General features: G+C 44.8%; 1 protein-coding gene across 8 annotated transcripts in view; it reads right to left on the minus strand.

Annotated features, from left to right (window-relative positions):
• Nckap5 (NCK associated protein 5) overlaps window positions 1–19,339 on the minus strand; it is a 958,567-nt gene that overhangs the window by 107,859 nt on the left and 831,369 nt on the right. For all 8 annotated transcript variants that reach the window (XM_051147290.1, XM_051147282.1, XM_051147283.1 and 5 more), the window contains 3 exons: window positions 15,306–15,500; window positions 5,664–9,403; window positions 4,415–4,592 (listed from right to left, as the gene is read on the minus strand). In XM_051147290.1, the coding sequence (XP_051003247.1) occupies window positions 4,415–4,592; window positions 5,664–9,403; window positions 15,306–15,500 (4,113 nt within the window). The remainder of the gene's footprint in view (window positions 1–4,414; window positions 4,593–5,663; window positions 9,404–15,305; window positions 15,501–19,339) is intronic.

Here is a 19,339-nt window from a genome sequence, read left to right on the forward strand (position 1 = left end):
GGGGACATAAGCCTTTAATTAAAGCTCTATAGAGAGAAAAGGGTTTATTTTGGTCAGGCATTGCTGGTACTTTTGCACATTTTATCTTAACTATACTAAAAAGAATTATGCAGTCATTGGTGAGGCAAGTGGTTTATGACATAAAGGGAGTTGTGGAATATGTAAAACATATGCAAACGGTCTTTCTATTATGATCACCAGTGACTGTTAGTTTTGTCAGCTTGACACAGTCTAGAATCATCTGGGGGTAGAAAGTCTTAATGTGGGAATATTCACATTGTTAATAATGTTAATTATTAGTAATTATGTTAAAGGCATATGGGCATGTATGTGAGGGGTCATCTTAATGAACAATGTAGGAAGACCCAGCCCACTGTGGGCAGTGTCATTCCCTAGGGAGCGGATACCGAACTCTATAAGAGTGAAGGAATTAAGCAGACAATCAAGAGAGCATGCATATATTCATTTCCCTCTGCTTTGGACACAGATGTGACGTGCCTAGCTATTTGAAGTTTCTACCTTGACTTCCCTCCAAAACAGTGGAGGACTATAACATGGAATTGTGAGCTACAATAAACCCTTTCTCCAGGTAGCTGTTTTTTGTCAGGGTATTTTATAATAAGAATTTTGAAATTCTGGTGTCTTAAAACCAAACCAATAACAACAATGTTGAAGGAACATGTTTTCATTTTAATCCTAGGTATAAGGTCATGGAGCTGCTTGATTTGCCTGGTCTCTAGAAGAGGCGTGGTGTTGCCAGCTGCAGTTTCTACGACTGTGTGATCTTTGGGATTCTGGGAATTTTTCAGAGCGTATATAAATGCTAGGTAGGTGGGGTTGGTGGTTGTTGGTCATTTGGTTGGGTTGTTGTTTGCTATTGGTCATGGTTTGTTCAGTAGTTGTGCCCAAAAAAGAAACAGGAAGGAAAAGAAATCAGATGTCCTGATGGCAAAGATAAAACTTGCCCTAAGGAGCTCAATGTGTCCTAATCAGCAGGAAGTAGGCTGACAATATATCCCCTTCATGGCCCCTGACTTTATTCAGGGATCTCTTTCCTTTTCTTCCCTCTCTATCATTTTTTTCTCTCTTATCTAATATTAGAGGGTTGAAAAGGAAGAAGAAAGGGGGTAGAGAAGGGTGGAAGAAAGAAGAACCCCTAAAGTAGCTAAATCCAGCTACAGTAGTCTATCACAGCAACAAAAAGGAAATGAACAACCAGTAAATACTTAAATGATTAAAATGCCTTGGACTCTTGGGAATATATGTAATTTTATTGTCTGAAGAGCTTAGACTGGTGGCACATTGTGTTAGGAGGGTTCAGAGTAGTACTTTTAGGGATGAGGCTCAGGGGTCGGTAGGTTGCTTGCTGAATGTGCACAAGCCCCCCCCCCCCCCGATTCAATGCCAAGTACTGCCTGGAAAAAAGAAGAAAACCCTTGACTTAGCGTTTCCTTGACAATGAAGCAGTGTTTGTATTCACGATGATGCTGTGACATCCATGGTGTTATCTATCACTATTGTTTCCAACTAAACAACTACTGTGAGAAAACTTCTTAGCAACACATTTTAAAAATAAGCAGACAGCAAATTTACCTTGAGCCCTGGAGAAGGAGAATTCTCTTAAACTCCGAATTTTAAAAGGTTCAAGGGTATTCACAGTAATGAGCAATGGTATGAGAATACATTTTGTTTTGCATCTAATCTCCTGCATAGGATGATAATGCATGATAAATATGCTTTCTCTGCTATTTCTTATGATCTCAAAGGAGACTACAGCACAGTCCTTCCTGAACTTAGTAATCTTAGCCCAATTCACAAAAGTGGTTATGGGAACAGAAGAAACAAATAGCAATATTATATTTTATATTAAAAAAAAAAACAAGGTGTGGAGATGATTCTTTGGGTAAAAGTGCTTCTTTCCCAAGAATGAGGAGCAGAGTTGAGATTCTCAGAACCCACAAACATGCAGACATGGTAAGATGAACCCGTATACCCAGTGTGCCTGAGAACATACAGGAGCCAGAGACAGGGGACTTCCCACAAGCTCACAGGCCAGCATGACTAGACTATACAACTGCAAACAAGAGACCCTGTCTCAAACAAGATGGAAACTGAGGCCCAACATGAAGACACACAGACACAGTTGGTCATCTACCCAGGTTAATAATACTCCTTTATATTGAAAGCCTTCTCAGCATGACTAACTCTCTCTCTGAGCAAAAGGAGAAAAATTAGCATATCCCCACTGATTATGTGTACTTGGGATGGTTAGGGAATCTGTACACTTCACAGAAAATATTAGGAGTGTTTCCTGCAGATATACTGGGGAGAGCAGAGGTCCCTTCTTTTATTCTGTGAAAAACTTCAGATGAGGAAGGAAAAGCATGTTAAATTACTTTAACATTAGGAAGTAATAAGAAAGCAAAAATGCAATTGTAAGAGCTCAACATAGGCTCTTTTTTGTTTTTTTTGGTCCTTCTGTACAGTGAAGATATACCCTAAGCTGTCAGAACCATATTAAATGGGGCATAGTTAAATGGAGTGCCTGTGATAAGGAGTTCCGCTGGGCTATCAAAGCCTTCCATCAGTAGGATTGAATTTCCAGCATATTGCACGCTTCTCCACAATTCTTCTCTCTTTTTCCTTTCAGTGACACTACAAGGGCAGCTTCAGATATGCTTATAATTTGTAGTTTTATAATGCAAGGGACATCAATGTTTTTAAAGGAGGTATGATGTCATATGAGCCAAGAGCTAAAATGGGGAAAAGAAGAAAAAAAAAAAAACCTGCAACAAACAGAGTTAGCTTGAAAGAAAGACCTTTGAGCTCTTTGGAGTCCAGCCCTATCTAAGGAGAAAAACTTCCAGTATGTGTTTGTCTTTAGATGTGCTCGTGAAAGCCCAACTGGAGAACCGTGACACTTCAGCAACTTGCTGATGCCAATCAAGATTGCTGTTAGAATCTGTTCTCATCTTAAAGACTCCAACTTTCGCTCAAGTGCAGTCACTTTGTGTTTCAAATTGTCTCTCAGGAAAAACACGTTAGCATGGCTTATATTTTGTATTCTCTTTATTAAAGTATGAAGATTGAGAAAGCCTGTGTGGGTGTGTGCACATGCACACATGGCTGCATAGTCACTTAGGACATATAGTAATGTTGGATGTTTTTCTTGGTCACCCTCCTCTTTATGTTTTTGAGACAGGGTCTCTCACTGAACCTGGAGCTCACGGAATGAGGTAGATTCGGTGACCAATGAGTTCTAGAGAGCTTCCAGTCTCTACCTCCCCAAAGCTGGGGTTACAATAGAATACCATTCTACCTGGATTTTTAATATGAGCACTAGGAATCCAAACTCAAGTTGTCATGCTCGAAGATCCTAATAACACCATTCTATGTTGGAATGTCTTGTCATTTTTATGAAATCAGTCACGTAGTTTATAATAAATTGTAGGGAGAGTAATACAATGTAAAGAAAAGAATGCATAACTAGATGTTCCTAGGGAAATAGTAAAATAAAAACATTTTATGTAGCTCACTACTCTCTGTCTATGCAGGATTACCTGTTATGTACAATGTCCATAAAAAAGAAATAAACACCACTTAAACCATCAAAGTAGCCAACATGTTCTTAAACCATCTGGCATTTTCAAATCTTCAATTCCTCTTTTGTTGCTGTTGATGCTAGAATCATCATCAAAATAAACTTCTAGCAGTGGGTGTTGTTTTAAGGTGACACTGGTAGCATCATCTGCTGGCAATGCACAGAGATTATAGCACCATCTGAAAATAGACCCAAAAGAAAGCAATATTCCCAGAGGGAAACACACCCACACATGGTCTAGCTGCCCCCTCTTGCAGTTGTCACCTGGGTTTCTCTTTTTTTTTTTTAAGTTTTTTTTTTTTCTCTCTCTGGTTAGGCAGAAGGCTCAGTAGCTAAAATGCTTGCTATGGAAGGGTGAGGACCTGGGTTTGGATGCTCAGCATCCAGGTGAGGATGGGCATTAGAGTGTGTGTCTGTAATCTCAGCGAGATGGGCTGGGGCATGGAGACATGGAACCTTATAGGCCAGCTAGCTTGCTGCATGCAGCCATAAACAAGAGATCCTGTCGCACAGCTGGAAGGGCTTGACTGATACTGGAGGTTGTCCTCTGATCTCCACTCGTGTTAGCATATGAGGTGTTGATACTCACACACAGATGTACACAGAGGGGGAGAAGAAAGAGGGAGCAGAGAGTGGGAGGGGAGAAGGAAGAGAGGAGGAAGGAGAGAGAGAGAGAAGAGAGGGAGGGGAAGAGATTTATTTGTAAACATAGTCTGCATATTAGAAACTGTCTTTTCTCAGATTGCCACCACCCCACTTTACCAGATCATCTTAGAGCCAAGAGTTTTCTAGCCAGCATGGAGACACACTTACCAAGGACTCTCTTGGTTTTTCCATATCAACTTTGGTTTTGATGTTTTTCTTTTGACTTCCTTGAGTGCTGAGAGAGCTGCTGGCGAAACAGGAGCCCTGGGAGGTGCCCTCTAACACTCTCCTGCAGGAAACACCCTTTGATCCACTTTCTGTCTGTAGAGCGCCTCTCTTATCAACTCTGCAGGTAGAAAGTGATTCTCTGATAAATTACATCGGCTGGTTTCAATCATACTCTTCTTCCCTTCTTCCAACCCTTTAATGTTTAAGGTAACCTCAGTGTGGCTCTTTGTCTTTAAACCTTCTCAGTGGTAAGTGTTGCTCTCTAGCCTTGAGCAAAAATATCTTCAAATATTTCACTAGCACGTCAATTTGGATTTGCAGGAATAGCTCACTTTATTACACTATTTATTCATGTGTGTGCACATATAGTCAGGTTTATGTGTACTGGTGTCTTATGTGCGTGAACATGTGCCTGTGTGTGCATGTATGTTACAGGATATCTTCTTGTGTGTTATTCCTTCGGTGTTTATGGTACAGAATATTTAATTGGCCTGGGACTTCCAAACAGGCTAGGCTGGCTGGTGAGAGAAGCCCAAGGCTCTGTCTTCTCTACATCCTCTGCAATGGGATTACAGGCGCATGCCACCCATGCTTGGCTTTTTGTTTATGTGGGTTCTGAGATAGACTTTAGGTCTTCATGCTTGCAAGGCAAGCACATTACTGACAGAGCCATCTCCCCATAGCCCTCTATTTTATTTTTATAATTGCTTTTGGGGAGGGACAGAATATAAAACGCCAAAGGGTGATTGCTAAATACATTTCTGGCTTAAAATCGGCAGGAAAAGTAATTACTTCTGGAAAGTTCTAAGTATACATTTGCTCAGTGCGATCAATGAAATCGGCATGCTTTCAAACCTGTGTGTAATTTTCTTCCATTTCATGCAATGTGGGTACATTCATGGTTCCCGGTGTGGGTTGAATTGCTATCAACCTGGATGTAACTCGCCATTCTTTAATTTCAAAGACCATTGGCTTGGTTAAGAAAGGAGCATGAACTAAATTATCATTTTATTGCTAACTTTTATTTCACTGTTTAAATTATAGCTAATGTATAAGAGATAAGATTATCTGTGTGTATGGAGACTATGCTTGGCTAGTATTTAATGATCAGGAAGGAGAAACAGCTCTCCTTGGGTTGGGGGAGCAGGAGAACCCCTCTACTTTGCCCTTCCCTGTTCCCATGTGTTACCTGTTAAGAAGTTCTGTCATGAAGGCATCTTTTGTTGTGCACACAGCAGGGCTAGGTCTATTCCTCGGCTCCAACTTCATTTGGTTATAAATGTCTGGTGGTGCTTTCAGATTATCTGTGCGCTGCAAAGCAGCCTCTGGACTCCGACCCTCTGTTGCCTTGGTGCCCCTATTCAGTTCATTTTCTCTCTTGGGTTGTACTTCAGCTTTCTTCTTCTCTTTCTTCCTCTCTGATTTCAGTTTCATATCTTTCCTTTCCACTTTGCCTTTGGAGGCTTCCATTCTCCTGCTACTGAGAGCTGGAAGTCTGCTCTTTCGAAAACCAAACCAGCTGGTGAAGGAAGGCCCTGCCCTGGGCTTCACTTCCACAGAGGCAGACTTTGTCTGTACTTGGCCCTTTTCCACATTCTCTTGAATGCACAACATGACCTTTTCTTCAATGGAGGGGGAGAGGGGGGCTTCTGGGCTTGCGACACTAGTCCCAGTTGGAGAAGCATCTGGATGCCTTCCAGAAGTTTCTAGCTTGGATATTCCACTTATTTCCAAATCACTTGGGCGACGCATCCTCGCTGGGATGTGTAGGGATTGAGGGTCTGGTGGGGTGGATGGATGCCTATGGTGGTTGCTACTAGATTGCTCACATACATCTCTCCCAGGACATTCTTCCTGGGCAGAGATCTGTTGGTCTTCCACTCCAGGAGTGAGGAGTCCTTCTGGCCTTGAGAGCATCCTCAAAGGTAACTTGCTTGGACTTCCGTGCTGGCTGCTGGAACTTCCTGTGCTACACATAGAGCCCTGCCTAGAAAAGGACTGCCCCAGTGGCCTTCCAGCACTGGGCAGATGATCAGATGTTGACACAGAGGGGCTCTTGCTTGGGGATCCTTCCATGGAGATGTTCTGCCTGGTGAGAGAATTGCCTCTCTCAGCTGTGTTGGTAATGATCTGAGTTCGAATCTTGCCTGGCCCTTCCGTTGGGGCTGTGGAGGGCTTCTCTCCCAAGTGGATGCTGAAGCTCTGGCTCCGAGCTTTGGCGCCATTCATGCCTAGAGCTGGCTTTAGGTGTGGCTTACTGGAAGAGAAGGGCCTCTTTATGGATCTGCTCTCTATCTCGTCTCTTCTATCAGCTTTGGAGGTGCTGCTTTCCAGTGACTCTGCCAATGCTGACTCCAAAGGAAGCCCTCGATCTAAGCTGTCTGGACCTCGTGGTCCTAGCGAGGCTGTTGTTCTCTCATCCTGTGTGGCCTCCAAACTTGCTGAGTCTCTGGAGTCTTCAGGGTTAGACTTGCTCACCGTCACAGAACTTTTAGAAGCTTCATTTAAACTATCCTTTTCTTGTTTCCCTGGCACCATGGACGTTTTCCTGAGCAACTGAGGAGACTTCATGAGAACTTTGAGTCCTACTGGGAGTCGAGTTTTCGGTCCTTTCTCGGGAGGGTTTTGACTGCCTTGTGAGGTGCCCTGGTTTCTGCAGGATGAGAAAGATGAGGAGGGATTGTTAACCTGAGGTGTCAAGGGCTCATTTGCCCCTGAGAAGGAAGGCCTGTGGGGTATCACAGTGTTGTCACTCAACTGTCCTTTTTTCCCTGGAGCCAGGCTTTTAGAGGATGTTACCTCTAGTGATTCATATGTTGAAGGACAAGTCTTGGGTGCTTGTAACTCCGTGTCCATAGGTGTGGTTCCAAGTGCTTGGTGAGGGGGAGGTTTGGGGATGCCTCTCTTTGGAGAGACCTTTGGAGGCCCTGGAACCATCACAACGAATGAGCTGGAAGATGTGTGGTCGGGGTACCGGGTATGCACTACTGCTTCAGTCTGAGGAGGACCTGGAGGGATGGATGGCTTTTTGGAGGCCAGAGACGTTTTCTTCTTCTGTATTTCTGACACAGCTGGACTCGAAGAGATGACGGGAGTGGAGGATCCTTTCAACAGTGGGGACTTCAACCCTGCACTTACAGGGTCACCAGGGACTCTAGGATTAGGCTTGGCAGGTGATGGCAGCGGTGGGTAGTCATAACTTGGTCTGACCAGAAGGGAGACTGACCTCCCTGGAGGGGGTGGAGGAGAGGGAGACCTCACTCTTGTCTCTGGACCAGAGCTACAGCGTTTGACCTTCATGGAAGCTTCAGCACTGTCACCACTCCCTGTGAGACACCGTGACTGAATCCCTGCAGCCTGACCTTTGGGACACTGGACCCAATTCTTCTTATTGGAAATTTTGGGGATACGAGGAAGCTGAGAGGGATGTTTTGGAATGTGTGATTCTGGTTGCACATCACAGAGAGAACCAGGGCTCTCTGTCTTTATGCACGGTGAGCGTTTCCCCAGAGGAGATGCTGGTGCCTTTTCAAGTGTCACTAGTCCACTGGAAGGGACTAGCATAGCAGGCACAGGCTCCACCAGTTTTGATTTCTGAGGCGAAGACTTGCTTCTGGAAGGGATTTTTGTCAGACCCTGCTTTGCACAGACACCCATGTTTGCCACAGGTCTAGAATTACTGTGCCAGGCTATATCTTGAGTTGGTTTGGTGAGCTTCGGTGGTGGGGAGTTTGGAGTTACTACAGTCTGAAAGCTGAAGGAGTCGTTCAGAGCTGTGGGAATATAGTTCTCTTCTTTTGGAATGTTTTTCTCAGTCTCCTCTTCAGGTTTCTCCAGAAAAGGATAGTCTCTCGCAGTAGCGCCTGGCTGTAAATGAGTAATTCCCTGAGGTGAAAGTTCAGTGAGTTCTCCTGAGGGCCCAGCAGGGGCTGAGTTGATGGAAATTTCATCCCTGGTCACAGTGACAACTCCAGTCTGGTGAGAGCTAAATTCAACAGGCTCTCCATTTTCTGCATCAAATATGACTGTGACACATTCTTCTGAAGAGGTCCTCTTGACAACCCTTTGCTGCTTGATGAAGTTGAATGTCTTTGGCCTCATCTCTAAGAGGGCGGGGCACTCCTCTGCATCCCCATCATGAGAGTCACACTCAGATTTTCCAAATCCCACTTCTAGGTTCTCCGTGGACCTGTCCGTGTCCCCGGTCACTGACAGGTCTGAAGGGCTTCTCTCATCGCTGCTCTCTATGTGTAATTCATTTAGGGTTTCATTGTCCTCAGTATCTGAAAGCTGAAGGTTCAGAGCCAAGTGGCCATGTTGGCTGCGTGGGTCCCTGTCCGTTTGCACCCAGGGCAGGTGCATGCTGGGACATAGCTTCCTGTCGAAGGGACAGTGGCTAGCACAACGAGCTAGCCTTTCAGGCATCTCCCTGGTATAAACTGAGGCTGGGCCTTCTAGAAAGTATTTTCCACGTGGCTCCCAGCTAAATAGACTGTCTGAAATACTGTGGGTTAATTTACTGCCCTGTGTCCTGCAGCTCTGGTTTGGAACTGCTAGTGGCATGGCTGAGGATGGGAAATCTTCCTGTGCATCCTCATGAGAATTTGTATCACAGATGAAAGTCTGATGGAGATCCTTGCAAGGGGTGCCTGTGCCAGGCGGTTGGCAGGGGGGATACTCCTTGAGGCTGCTGTTTTTAATTCCTGGAGAATAGATCCCTTCGTTCGAATTCATGCAGTCTTTATAGCCCCACTTTGTCATCACTGATGGTGGCTCAAGTAACACTTTCCGCTTCTGTAGCTTCCTCAGCCCTTCCAAAATGTGACTTTCTTTGATACGAGTTGGAGGTAGTTCATCCGCAGGGCTGGCAAAGCCACTTGGGAGTGAAGAATCGATACTCAGTCTTTTATTCCAGTTCTGTGATGATTGCTAGGAAAGAGAAATAGATATCAGAGATGATTGAACCAAACAGATCTCAAATAAACAAAGGAAGAGCCCCTCACTAGATTTAATTTGTGTAAGTGGGTGATAAATATTCACATGTAAACAGTTTGTACAATGCTATCTATGCAGGGAACATTGATTCTGAAAGATCCTGTGCTAAGCATTGTGGTAAAGTAAGAAATGGAACTGAATAACTATGTCTTTAAGGGTAGAAAAACCAACTGGAGTGAGGGGCTTTTAGCACTGTTAACTATCTGGCAAGCAAGCACATATGAGAAGTGGGAACTGGATGGATATTCTAGAGGTTCGCAGGGATGGCCTGTGGGGCTGTTTGGAGGTGATAAAAGGTATATAGGAGTGCCATTTGATTTCTTTTTAAAGTTAACTACTCCTCGAAAGGCACATGGGTTTACCTAATGTTCTAAGTAAGGAACTGGCTTCCATGTGCAAGAAACAGAATGGCCATAGTCAAGAAGTCAGGAAGGTGTGCTCAGGTTGCTCCGGGAGGGTGGAGGGGGGGAATGGGCAGAAGACGTACAGCCTCACTATAGGGAGTCGAGGCCCCGCAGTGGGAGGAGTCAGGAGGGAAGGCAAGTCAACCTGCCACTCTAGCATTTGATAGGTTCTGTGTCTTGATGAATGCCTAGGAAAGGTTTCTGCAGTTAGCATGTGCACCTGCATACATATGTGTGCATATCTATGCAGACACGTGGGCATTAGCCATAGCATCCTTGTGGTAGCTACTCTTTCACTGATGTTGACAGGTCAGCTTCTTGAACCCTTTCACCTTTCCAGATGCTAGCTTTATTTTCCAAAAGTGTATGGGAAATGAAAGATGGTGTCCCCCACATTCACACTCTCCACAGAATGGGCAACAAGGAGCAGAAAAGCAAAGGAGAGAACTGATGTGGCCTGAACACCTGCTGTATACCAACCAGTGGCTGCTGCTCTGAACACCTGCTGTATACCCACCAGTGGCTACTGCTCTGAACACCTGCTGTATACTGACCATCTGCTGTTGCTCTGAACACCTGCTGTATACCCACCCATGGCTGCTGCTCTGAACAACTGCTGTACACTGACCAGTGGCTGCTGCTCTGAACACCTGCTGTATACTGACCAATGGCTGCTGCTCTGAACATGTGCTGTATACAGACCATCTGCGGCTGCTCTGAACACCTGTTGTATACTGATCAGTGGCTGCTGCTCTGAACACCTGCTGTATACCGACCAGTGGCTGCTGCTCTGAACACCTGCTGTATACTGACCAGCTGCTGTGTCCATTGTCAGAGCACCGGGAAATAGACACCATGGTCTTTTCCTTCTGCTGTGGGACTCTGAGGTCCAGCAAGCCTGCTCTGCAGCAGGTTTCAGAAATAGAAGATGTGGAGTAAACATTTGGACTCACATCCCGCCCTCACCCCACTCTCTACCCTTCGGAGCTTTCTACAACCCTGTCAAATTCCTTCCATCCCAAAGTAGCTAGATTAGAATACGAATATGGGTTGCCAGCTCTGGAGTCCACACTCTGAATATGGATGCTGTGCAGTTATGCCAAGCTTAACTTCTAGTCTCTTTTCTGCATTCTCTGCTATTAAACAAAACCCACAGATGTTGTTGGCAGTGTTTCTCCAATGGCACTTTAGAGGTTAAATAAGAAAATAGCACACTGGGACAGTGAGGGGCTGGCCTACTTGAAAAACAATATTTTTGTTTTTAATAGCATGTGTATGTGTCTCGGTGTGGGTATGTACACATGAATACAGATGCTCATAAAGGCCAGAAGTGGCTGTTAGCATTCTTGGAGGTGGAGATACAGGTGGTTGTGAGCTGCCCAGTGTGGCCTGTGGGAACTGGGGTTTTCTGCAGGAGCAGTATGCACACTTCATCACTGGGTCATCTTTCCAGCCCTGCTTAGAGCCTTTTCAAAATGACTAGCGGTGACTGACTTTAGGAACAAATATGGCTGTTTCAGAGGATCACTATACCAGCCAGTCCCTGTCAACAAGTCTGAGTATTAACTAAATGCAGACACTAAAATGGACCAGCAACTTCCAACAGAAAGTGAGTTGCTTTGTAAGCTGTGGACACTGGAGTATATCTAAGGCATTTTCATGAGATTTACTCTTGCTCTCTCCAGCACACACATTTGTTTGTCTTGACTTCCAATCGTTTATTTTCTTCAGAAAACCCTCCACTGTCTGGAGCTGCTGGGGCAGTTGTGATTTGCTGACACTGCCCTTTTCCTCTTGGAGTTTCGTTCTTTAATTTTAGGAAATCGCACCATTCAACGCTCCCCTGGGAATCAGAAGAAATCCTACAATAGAGCTTGGGTATGCTAGAGAGAACAGAGAACAAGCTTCCACAGTGTGTGCCTCTAAGATTTCCCATGGTTCCGAGAGTCACACTGATAGCAGAGATGAGAAGTCAGGAGCCAGGGCCCAGCAAGAGCTTGCATATGGCAGATCTGTTCTACCATAAGAGGGAAACTCAGGCCCCGCCCACCTACCCCTTCTCTTCCTGTGCAAAGCCTGTCCATGCTGTATTTTAATATACCACAAAAGTCAGAGGCTTCCAGTCTCCTGACGAGATAAGCTGCACCCCTCCTCTCCGAGTCTCCCATGAGAGCTGTGGACCAGTCTTGAAAGTTGGTAGGGGTCACAGGGGAGCACGAGAACCCCATGGGACAGAGTCTGAGGAGGGTCATTTCCTGCATTCTTTGCTTAACAAAATAGGACTAGAGTTTGTAGGGAGTTGCACAGAAGACTGAAGGTCGCTTTTGAGAAGCTAGGGCAGAGTTTAATGTCCTCAGTACCTTTCTATCTTTTACCAGGAAAATAGTAAATTTTACTTATTTTTAGTAGAAGGGATTGTTGGTGTTCATGGGGATGACTCCATGTCAACAGTAGATATAAGCCCTCTATGTGTTAGTATGACTTAACAGGGCCAAAATAACAGAACCATCACAGTGAAGGTTCTAGAACTGATGCCTCGTCTTACCATGCACTGCCATGTTCTTGGGTCAGATATTTAAATTCTCAGAACCTTGGTTTTCTTAGCTAAAATTTGGGGGAAATTGGGGCTGGAGAATAGCTCAGTCAGTAAAGAGTTTATGTGTAGACATGAGGACCTGAGTTTGATCCCTAGAACCTACTTTGAAAAATTCCAGGCATGGAGGCATGTGCTTAGAACCCCAGCAGAGGTGAGGCAAAGCCAGGCAGATCCTTGGGGCTTGCTGCTGCTGGCCAGCCAAGCTGGACTGATAAGTTCCAGGTTCAGTGAGAGACTGTGTCTCAAAATAACACGGGTGGGGGTTGGTTAAGGTTGACTTCTGGCTTATACACACAGACCCCTACACATATGTGCACCCAGCATGCACACATGCATATCTAAAGAGATGGGGGAAACTGGCCCTTAAATATATTATTAGCGTTATATAAGTTACTATTTGTACAGCACTTTTAAGAGTGGCCCACACATGGTAGTAACCAAAATCTATTAGAGCCAGATTTCCCAGTCGAGAAAGGCTACTGAATTTTATACAAGTTTTTCTTTCTGTTTCTACAATAAATGATATTTAAAAACCAGTTGTGAGCTCAAAAAGCTATTACTCACACATTTATTATTATATAATTTAACAATATGTTCCTGTTTGGAATCTTGTGATTTATTATGTAAGTCAATATTAAGTGAATGCCCAATGCCAGGAATAAACTGCAGAAATAATATAAATTCAAAATGTCTCCAGGGTCAGGATATAGCTTGCTGGACCCCAAAAACTAAAAGTATACTTCGTGAGCTGTCACAGGCTCTAAACTGTCACAGGTACACTTGGATTATGACTTGGTGGCCATCTGAGTGTCCCTGAGGGTCTTAAGAGGTGTTTTCCCTCTCCTCTTTCGGGGCAAATATTGCTTTAGTATATCAAAGGCTGGCCTAATTAGAAAAGTGCCCAACAGTTTTTTTTTTTTTTAAAGATTGACACATATAATGTCCAAATGATGGATAAGGTTCTTGTGATGCAACCATGAGGATCCAAATTTCATCCCTAGAACCCAAATAAAAGCCCTGGGAATACTGGCAGGTACTTTTAATTCTAGTGCTATTGAGGCAGATAAAAGTAGATCCCAGAGATCTGCTGACCAGCCAGCCGAGCCTGCTCTGAGAGTTCTAGATCAATGAGAGGTCCTGACTCAAGAAAAGAAAAGAGAAAGAAAGACAGGTAGAAGGCTCCCGAGGAACAACCTGAGGTTATCCTTCAGCCAACAGGCAAAGACGTACATACACACACACAAATCTGTATACATACATGCACCTCTACATACATACACAAATAAAATATACAGGAAGTAAAAAAGAAAGGCCATTGGAGAGAAATCTGGAAGCTAAGGGGGTGGAAAAGAGGGCTTAGCCGCAGTTAAGGGTACTTGTTGCTCTCTCAGAGGACTTAAGTCCAGCACTTGCATCAAGGAGAGGGTCTTGCAACCACCCAGAACTCTCATTCTAAGGGATCTAATGCCCTCTTTTGGCCTCTGTGGGCACACATACGCAAGTGCACATATCCACACACATACACACACATAAACATAAATCTTTTTTTAAAAGTGAGGAGCGGGGGGGGGGGGGGCATGGGAGCCAATAACTTTGAGGCACACAGTGAGATAAGAAAACCACCCCAACAACTGTCCCAGGCTCTGTGTGGCCAGGACACTGGCAGCCACTACAGAGCTCTGAGCTACTCCTTATGGGAGCAATTCAGGTAATGCAGCTGGCTCTCTGTTCTGCATTAGAAGCCTGAGTCCAAAGGAATAGCCTCAAAATGCAAGCTGGAAACCTTTTTCAGAGCTCTGGTTCAGCAGATGACAAAGCTACTCCCTCACCAGCACAGTCTATGAGTTCTGGAGCTTTCTTGGTTTCTAAAGTGCTGAAAGCACTGATAAAAAATTCATCCAAACAGTAGAAAAGTTACCCCTGAATACTCCGATTGGCAGTTTCCATCCTGGTGCCCTTTGCTTTCCTTTGACTTTGGGAGAACTGCTAAAATAGCTATTCTGGAATACCTGGCTTGTTCCAGTATGCAAGGAAGCTTGCTCAGAGGTTTCAGCTCTGTGAGCTTTGTGAAGTTTGGAGGGTGTCCTACCGGGATGATTGTCCCATCCTGGAGAGAGGCTAGGGATATTGCTTGTCATACAAGGATGAGAACCACCTGCTATCAGATCCCCAGAACTCCCACAAAAAGCTAGGGGTGCAATTTCCATGCTGAGGAGGCAGAGGCAGGTGGAACCTGGTCAGCCAGACCAGACAAACAGAGTCTTTCAAGTTCCAAGCCAGGGACAGACTGTGTCTCAAACATCAATGTGGGCAGGTCCTAAGGAAGGACAGCAGAGGCTGACTTTTAGATTCCATAGGCACCAATCATATATATGTTTAGATTCACGTGTAGGTATGTATGAACCATATGTGTGTGTGTGTGTGTGTGTGTGTGTGTGTGTGTGTGTGTGTATATATATATATATATATATATATATATAGAGAGAGAGAGAGAGAGAGAGAGAGTAATAAAACAGGAACCAGGGAAGGCATTGCTGGCATGTAAGGAGGAACAGCTCTTGCCCCCTTTTATCAAAACCTTGCTCTCTATGTCCTATCCCTATACTTTATCTGTCTGCTCTGTGATTATATGATGTACAGTCCCATTGTGTTTTGTGTTTTATGAGCCCACAGCATTGATTAGTGCAGGCCTCCGTGGTCCATGGGCAAACATTCAGCAAGTTCTCATTTCCTTAGCGCCATCCCCTCTGCCTCCATGACCAAATTCCAGCTGGAACAGGATTTTCTTCGGGCTGGCTCTCTCTGAAGCTGACTTGCCTGCCAGGAGGAGCCTTACCCTTCTCCCAGGGAGCTTCCTTTCTTGCCACGTGTAGGAGGAGCCACTGGAGTACTCGCTGCAGGTGCTTGACAGCGATAGCTCGCTGCTGGTGCTGCTGCAGCTGTTTTGAGAACAGAGGTGATCAGGGATGACAACCCCGGAGCCATAGTGTTTCAAGGCAGGGGTTCCTGATTTTGCGTTCTGGAGGTGTTCCTGTAAAACAGGACAGGGCTGAGCAAAATATTGGCTTAAGAAGAAGGCAACATCCCATGAATTTAGAGTAACTGGCTAGAAGCTCAGGATTGGGGGCCACACAGACCTTAGGCTCAGACCTTGGCTCTGTCACATCTGTGTGTGTGTGTGTGTGTGTGTGTGTGTGTGTGTGTGTGTGTGTGTGTGTGTGTAGAGCCTATGTGAGGAGGGTTATGCAAGCATATGCATGCTCAAGCATGTGGAGACCAAAGGACAACCTCAGGGTGTCATTCCTTGGGAGACTTGTTTGAAGAATCTCACACTGGCCTCAAACCCCACCAAGTAGACTGATCTGTCTGGAAAACGAACTCCAGGGACCTAGTTCTTCGTTCCCACCACTGAGATCACAAGCCTGCACCAAGATGCGTAGTTTTTATCATTATTTGTTTCTGGCTTTTAATATGAGTTTTAGGGCTCAAAACTCAGGTCTTCGGGTTTGCAAGGCAAGCACTTTATGTACTGAGCTAAGTCCTCCTCTCCTCCCCCAAGCTATGCTTCTTACTACGTGGCTCCTGGGAAGTTGCTTAGCTTTGCTAGCCACACTTCCCCTTTAAAATGAATTGCAGCAGTATGGTCAAGCGCAAACAGTTACCGCAAAGGCGATACGAGGTTTTAGACTTGAAGGATATAGTTAGTGTCTGATCTACAGAGGCTGCTCGGGCTTATTTCAAGCTACCATCGTTATCATAACAGTAGGTTCTCATTTTATCTAGCCACACTGTAAGAGATCAAATCAATATCAAAGCAAGATCTGGGGGCGGGGAGTACAGCTGGTGGGAGAATGTTTTACTAGCATATATGAGATCCAGAGCTCAATCTCCAGTATTGCAGAACAAAGCAAAACAACAATAACACACCCGGAACCCTCCAGATGGTAAGAAGACATATTCTTGGCGTTAGGATTTAAGAGCATCAGCACTAGGGGGTAGCTTAATGGTACAAACCAGGTCATATACTGCTACAAAATTTGCAGTCTTGGGCCGCGTTCTCCCAGTGGCCTCATTTGTAGAGTGGGTGGCTTCTACCATATCACTGCTACATTCCCCTCTGGTTGGGAGGTTATTCTAAGTTGGCTACCATATACACCCAGTCTATCTGCGCAGCCCTGTAGGGCACCATGTGCCACAGGCAGGCACAAAGCTCAGGTGTCACAGTCAGAAGACTTTTTATGTCTGGTTTCGGCTGTGTGAATGATAACAGCCCCCATGCCTCACAGATGTGGACCTCACGCAGAAGGCCCAGGTGGTTGGAATTCTAGGGGGGCCCACATAAAGTGCAGGCGGCAGATAAAGTGGGAGACACCCATGTGCATCTCGACAGCCACCTTGCAGGCATTAACAGATGAAGCTCTGCAGACTGGACAGGCTGAATTAATTTCGGATCCTGATGGAGAAATGGAGCGCTCTATTACCGTCTCATTCTAGTCTATCTTTAGAAAGCCTTGTCTGTGAAGTTCTCCAGTAGGGAGCCATCTGTCTTCGTGTCACTTGCAGAGGTATGAATCCTCTTACTTACGAAATTGACATTTCGTGGGTTCCGTTAGTACCTGAGTACTTAGCATTGTTCTAGAAATGCTACTCTGAAATGGGGATGAGAAACACCCCAGCCAGGGCCCTAGCAGGTAGCCACGATAGATGAGAGAGTACTTGTAGTAAGCCTTGAGCCCCCATAGAGTGTGCGGAGGGCACATTTAATTTGCTTGCTAATCAATAACTGTAACATTCAATCATTTCATCTGCCTTGCTAAAGATACTTTATTTTTGTTGCATAACAATCTCTTTTTAAAGCAATCTTTTAAAAAATGCCAAGATTTTTAAATATATCCTATTTCTCCCTGCTGAAATTTGGGAAGAATCCAGTTTTCTGGATTCTACTCTCTACCAACGATGCCTTTATATACTGTTAGATAGAAGTTAGTTAGAGTAAGTCCATTCTTGTATTTTAACAGATATCTGTAGCCAGCCAACAGCACTATTCATTTTCTTTTTTTCCGGATACGGTTTCATATAGCCCAAGTTGGCCTTGAACTCACTATGTAGACAAGTTTCTCAATTACTTTTTCTGTTGTTGTGACAAAATGCCCAGACAAAAGTGACTTGCAGGGTAAAGGGTTTATTTTGGCTGGTCGGTCCAGAGTGACACAGTCCATCACGCCAGGGAGGACATGGGGGAGGAAGCTGAAGGCTGGCTGCTCTTGTTTCCATACTCAAAGAACAGAGAGAATGGATGTGAGTGGGCATAGGCCTAAAGGCACACCCCTAGTGACTGGATTTCTCCGTGGAGATTCATTCTACCTCTTAAGTATTCCACAGCCTTCTAAAACAGCGCCATGGACTGGAAGCCAATGGTTCAAACATGCAAACCCACTGGGGGTCGGGGAGGGGGAAGCATTTCACATAGAAACCACAACACCAAGAATGAACTTCAGATTTTCCCGCCTGTAGTTCCTGAGGCTTAAAGGTGTGCACCACCATGCTCAGTTTGTATGATGTGGGAGACGGAACCCAGGGCCTTGTGCATCAGCACTCTAAGAACTGAACTGCATCCTTTTATCCGTCTACGGCTCCATTTTGCAGGGTAACCTGGTATCAATGGCTCTGCTAGTGTAGTAGACACGTAGAGTTCACACCTATATAAACTTCCAGAAACATCACATTAGCGTCTACTTGTACTTTAATGCTTTCCAGTGCCTCTAGCCTTGTCTTTCATACTTTGTTATGGGATTTACCTGGTGGCAGCTGTTAATTAGAGCTTCTGAGAGATTCACCCACTCTGCAGGAAACAACTGTGCCTCTATCTTGCCAGTTGACCTAGAACTGGCAGGACTGACCTAGTACTGGAGGAACACCTCCAATGGCTTTCCATACTGTTCATGGGTTCTGGGAACTTTTTGAGCTTCTTTCTCCCAGGTACCACAGTTTAGATGCGATTACTCCTGGCCCATCTGCCCCTATGCACGCTGTCTAGCAAAACTATACCTGTATGTACAGTTCAGTTCAATGCCTAGGCCTAGGAAAGCAGAAGCCTTCTTGCTCAGGCATTACTCATGTTCATATGCCCTTCAAAGAATGGATTAAAGGTGACTGGAAACTAGAGTGTAGAAGATAGGTAGACTTGAGAAATAACTGCTGGCTCTCCCTTGGAGCTGACTTGAGTGACGAGAGAGATATTGTGTAAGACATTTCAGGGAGGTGGGGAAAGTCAGCCCACGTCATGTGAAGCTGGCAGTACTGGGAGAGATTAAGCAAAGAGGTACATTAAGACATAGTTTTTATGTGCAGACACATCATATGGGAGGGGGTCTTGTTCAATTGCAGATTCTGATTTAATAGTTCCATGATAGAACTACTGAAGTGTGCAATAAAATGTGTAAGAACTGGAAATTCTTTTCATGTTATATAATTGAAGGATCTCTCCCTTCAAGACTCTATCATATTGTCTATGCTATGATGCCATAACTTTCTTAATATTCTGGAAACTTAAGGGAGTGATGGCTCCCTTTATCCAGGATTCTAACACAATGCATACAGTGACTATCTCTCCTACTGTTCTCCAATCTCAGGGCTATGGCTGTGAGTCTACACCTCTCCTAGTAACATTCTTCTGAAAGGTAATTCTGTCTCAGCTTCATTTCTATGGGCCCACCTTCATCTCTAACACTGGTGAGTAGGGAAGGCAGGAGAACATAGCTGTAGGCTGGATAGAGAGGAATTCTCCTCAAACCAAGGTAAATCCAATGCTCTATTTGGGAAACGCCAAACTCGCCCTACTATGGCAGCCGACGGCTTAATTGGAAAGGC

Source organism: Acomys russatus, chromosome 6, assembly GCF_903995435.1.
Source record: "Acomys russatus chromosome 6, mAcoRus1.1, whole genome shotgun sequence".
Classification (NCBI taxonomy): domain Eukaryota; kingdom Metazoa; phylum Chordata; class Mammalia; order Rodentia; family Muridae; genus Acomys; species Acomys russatus.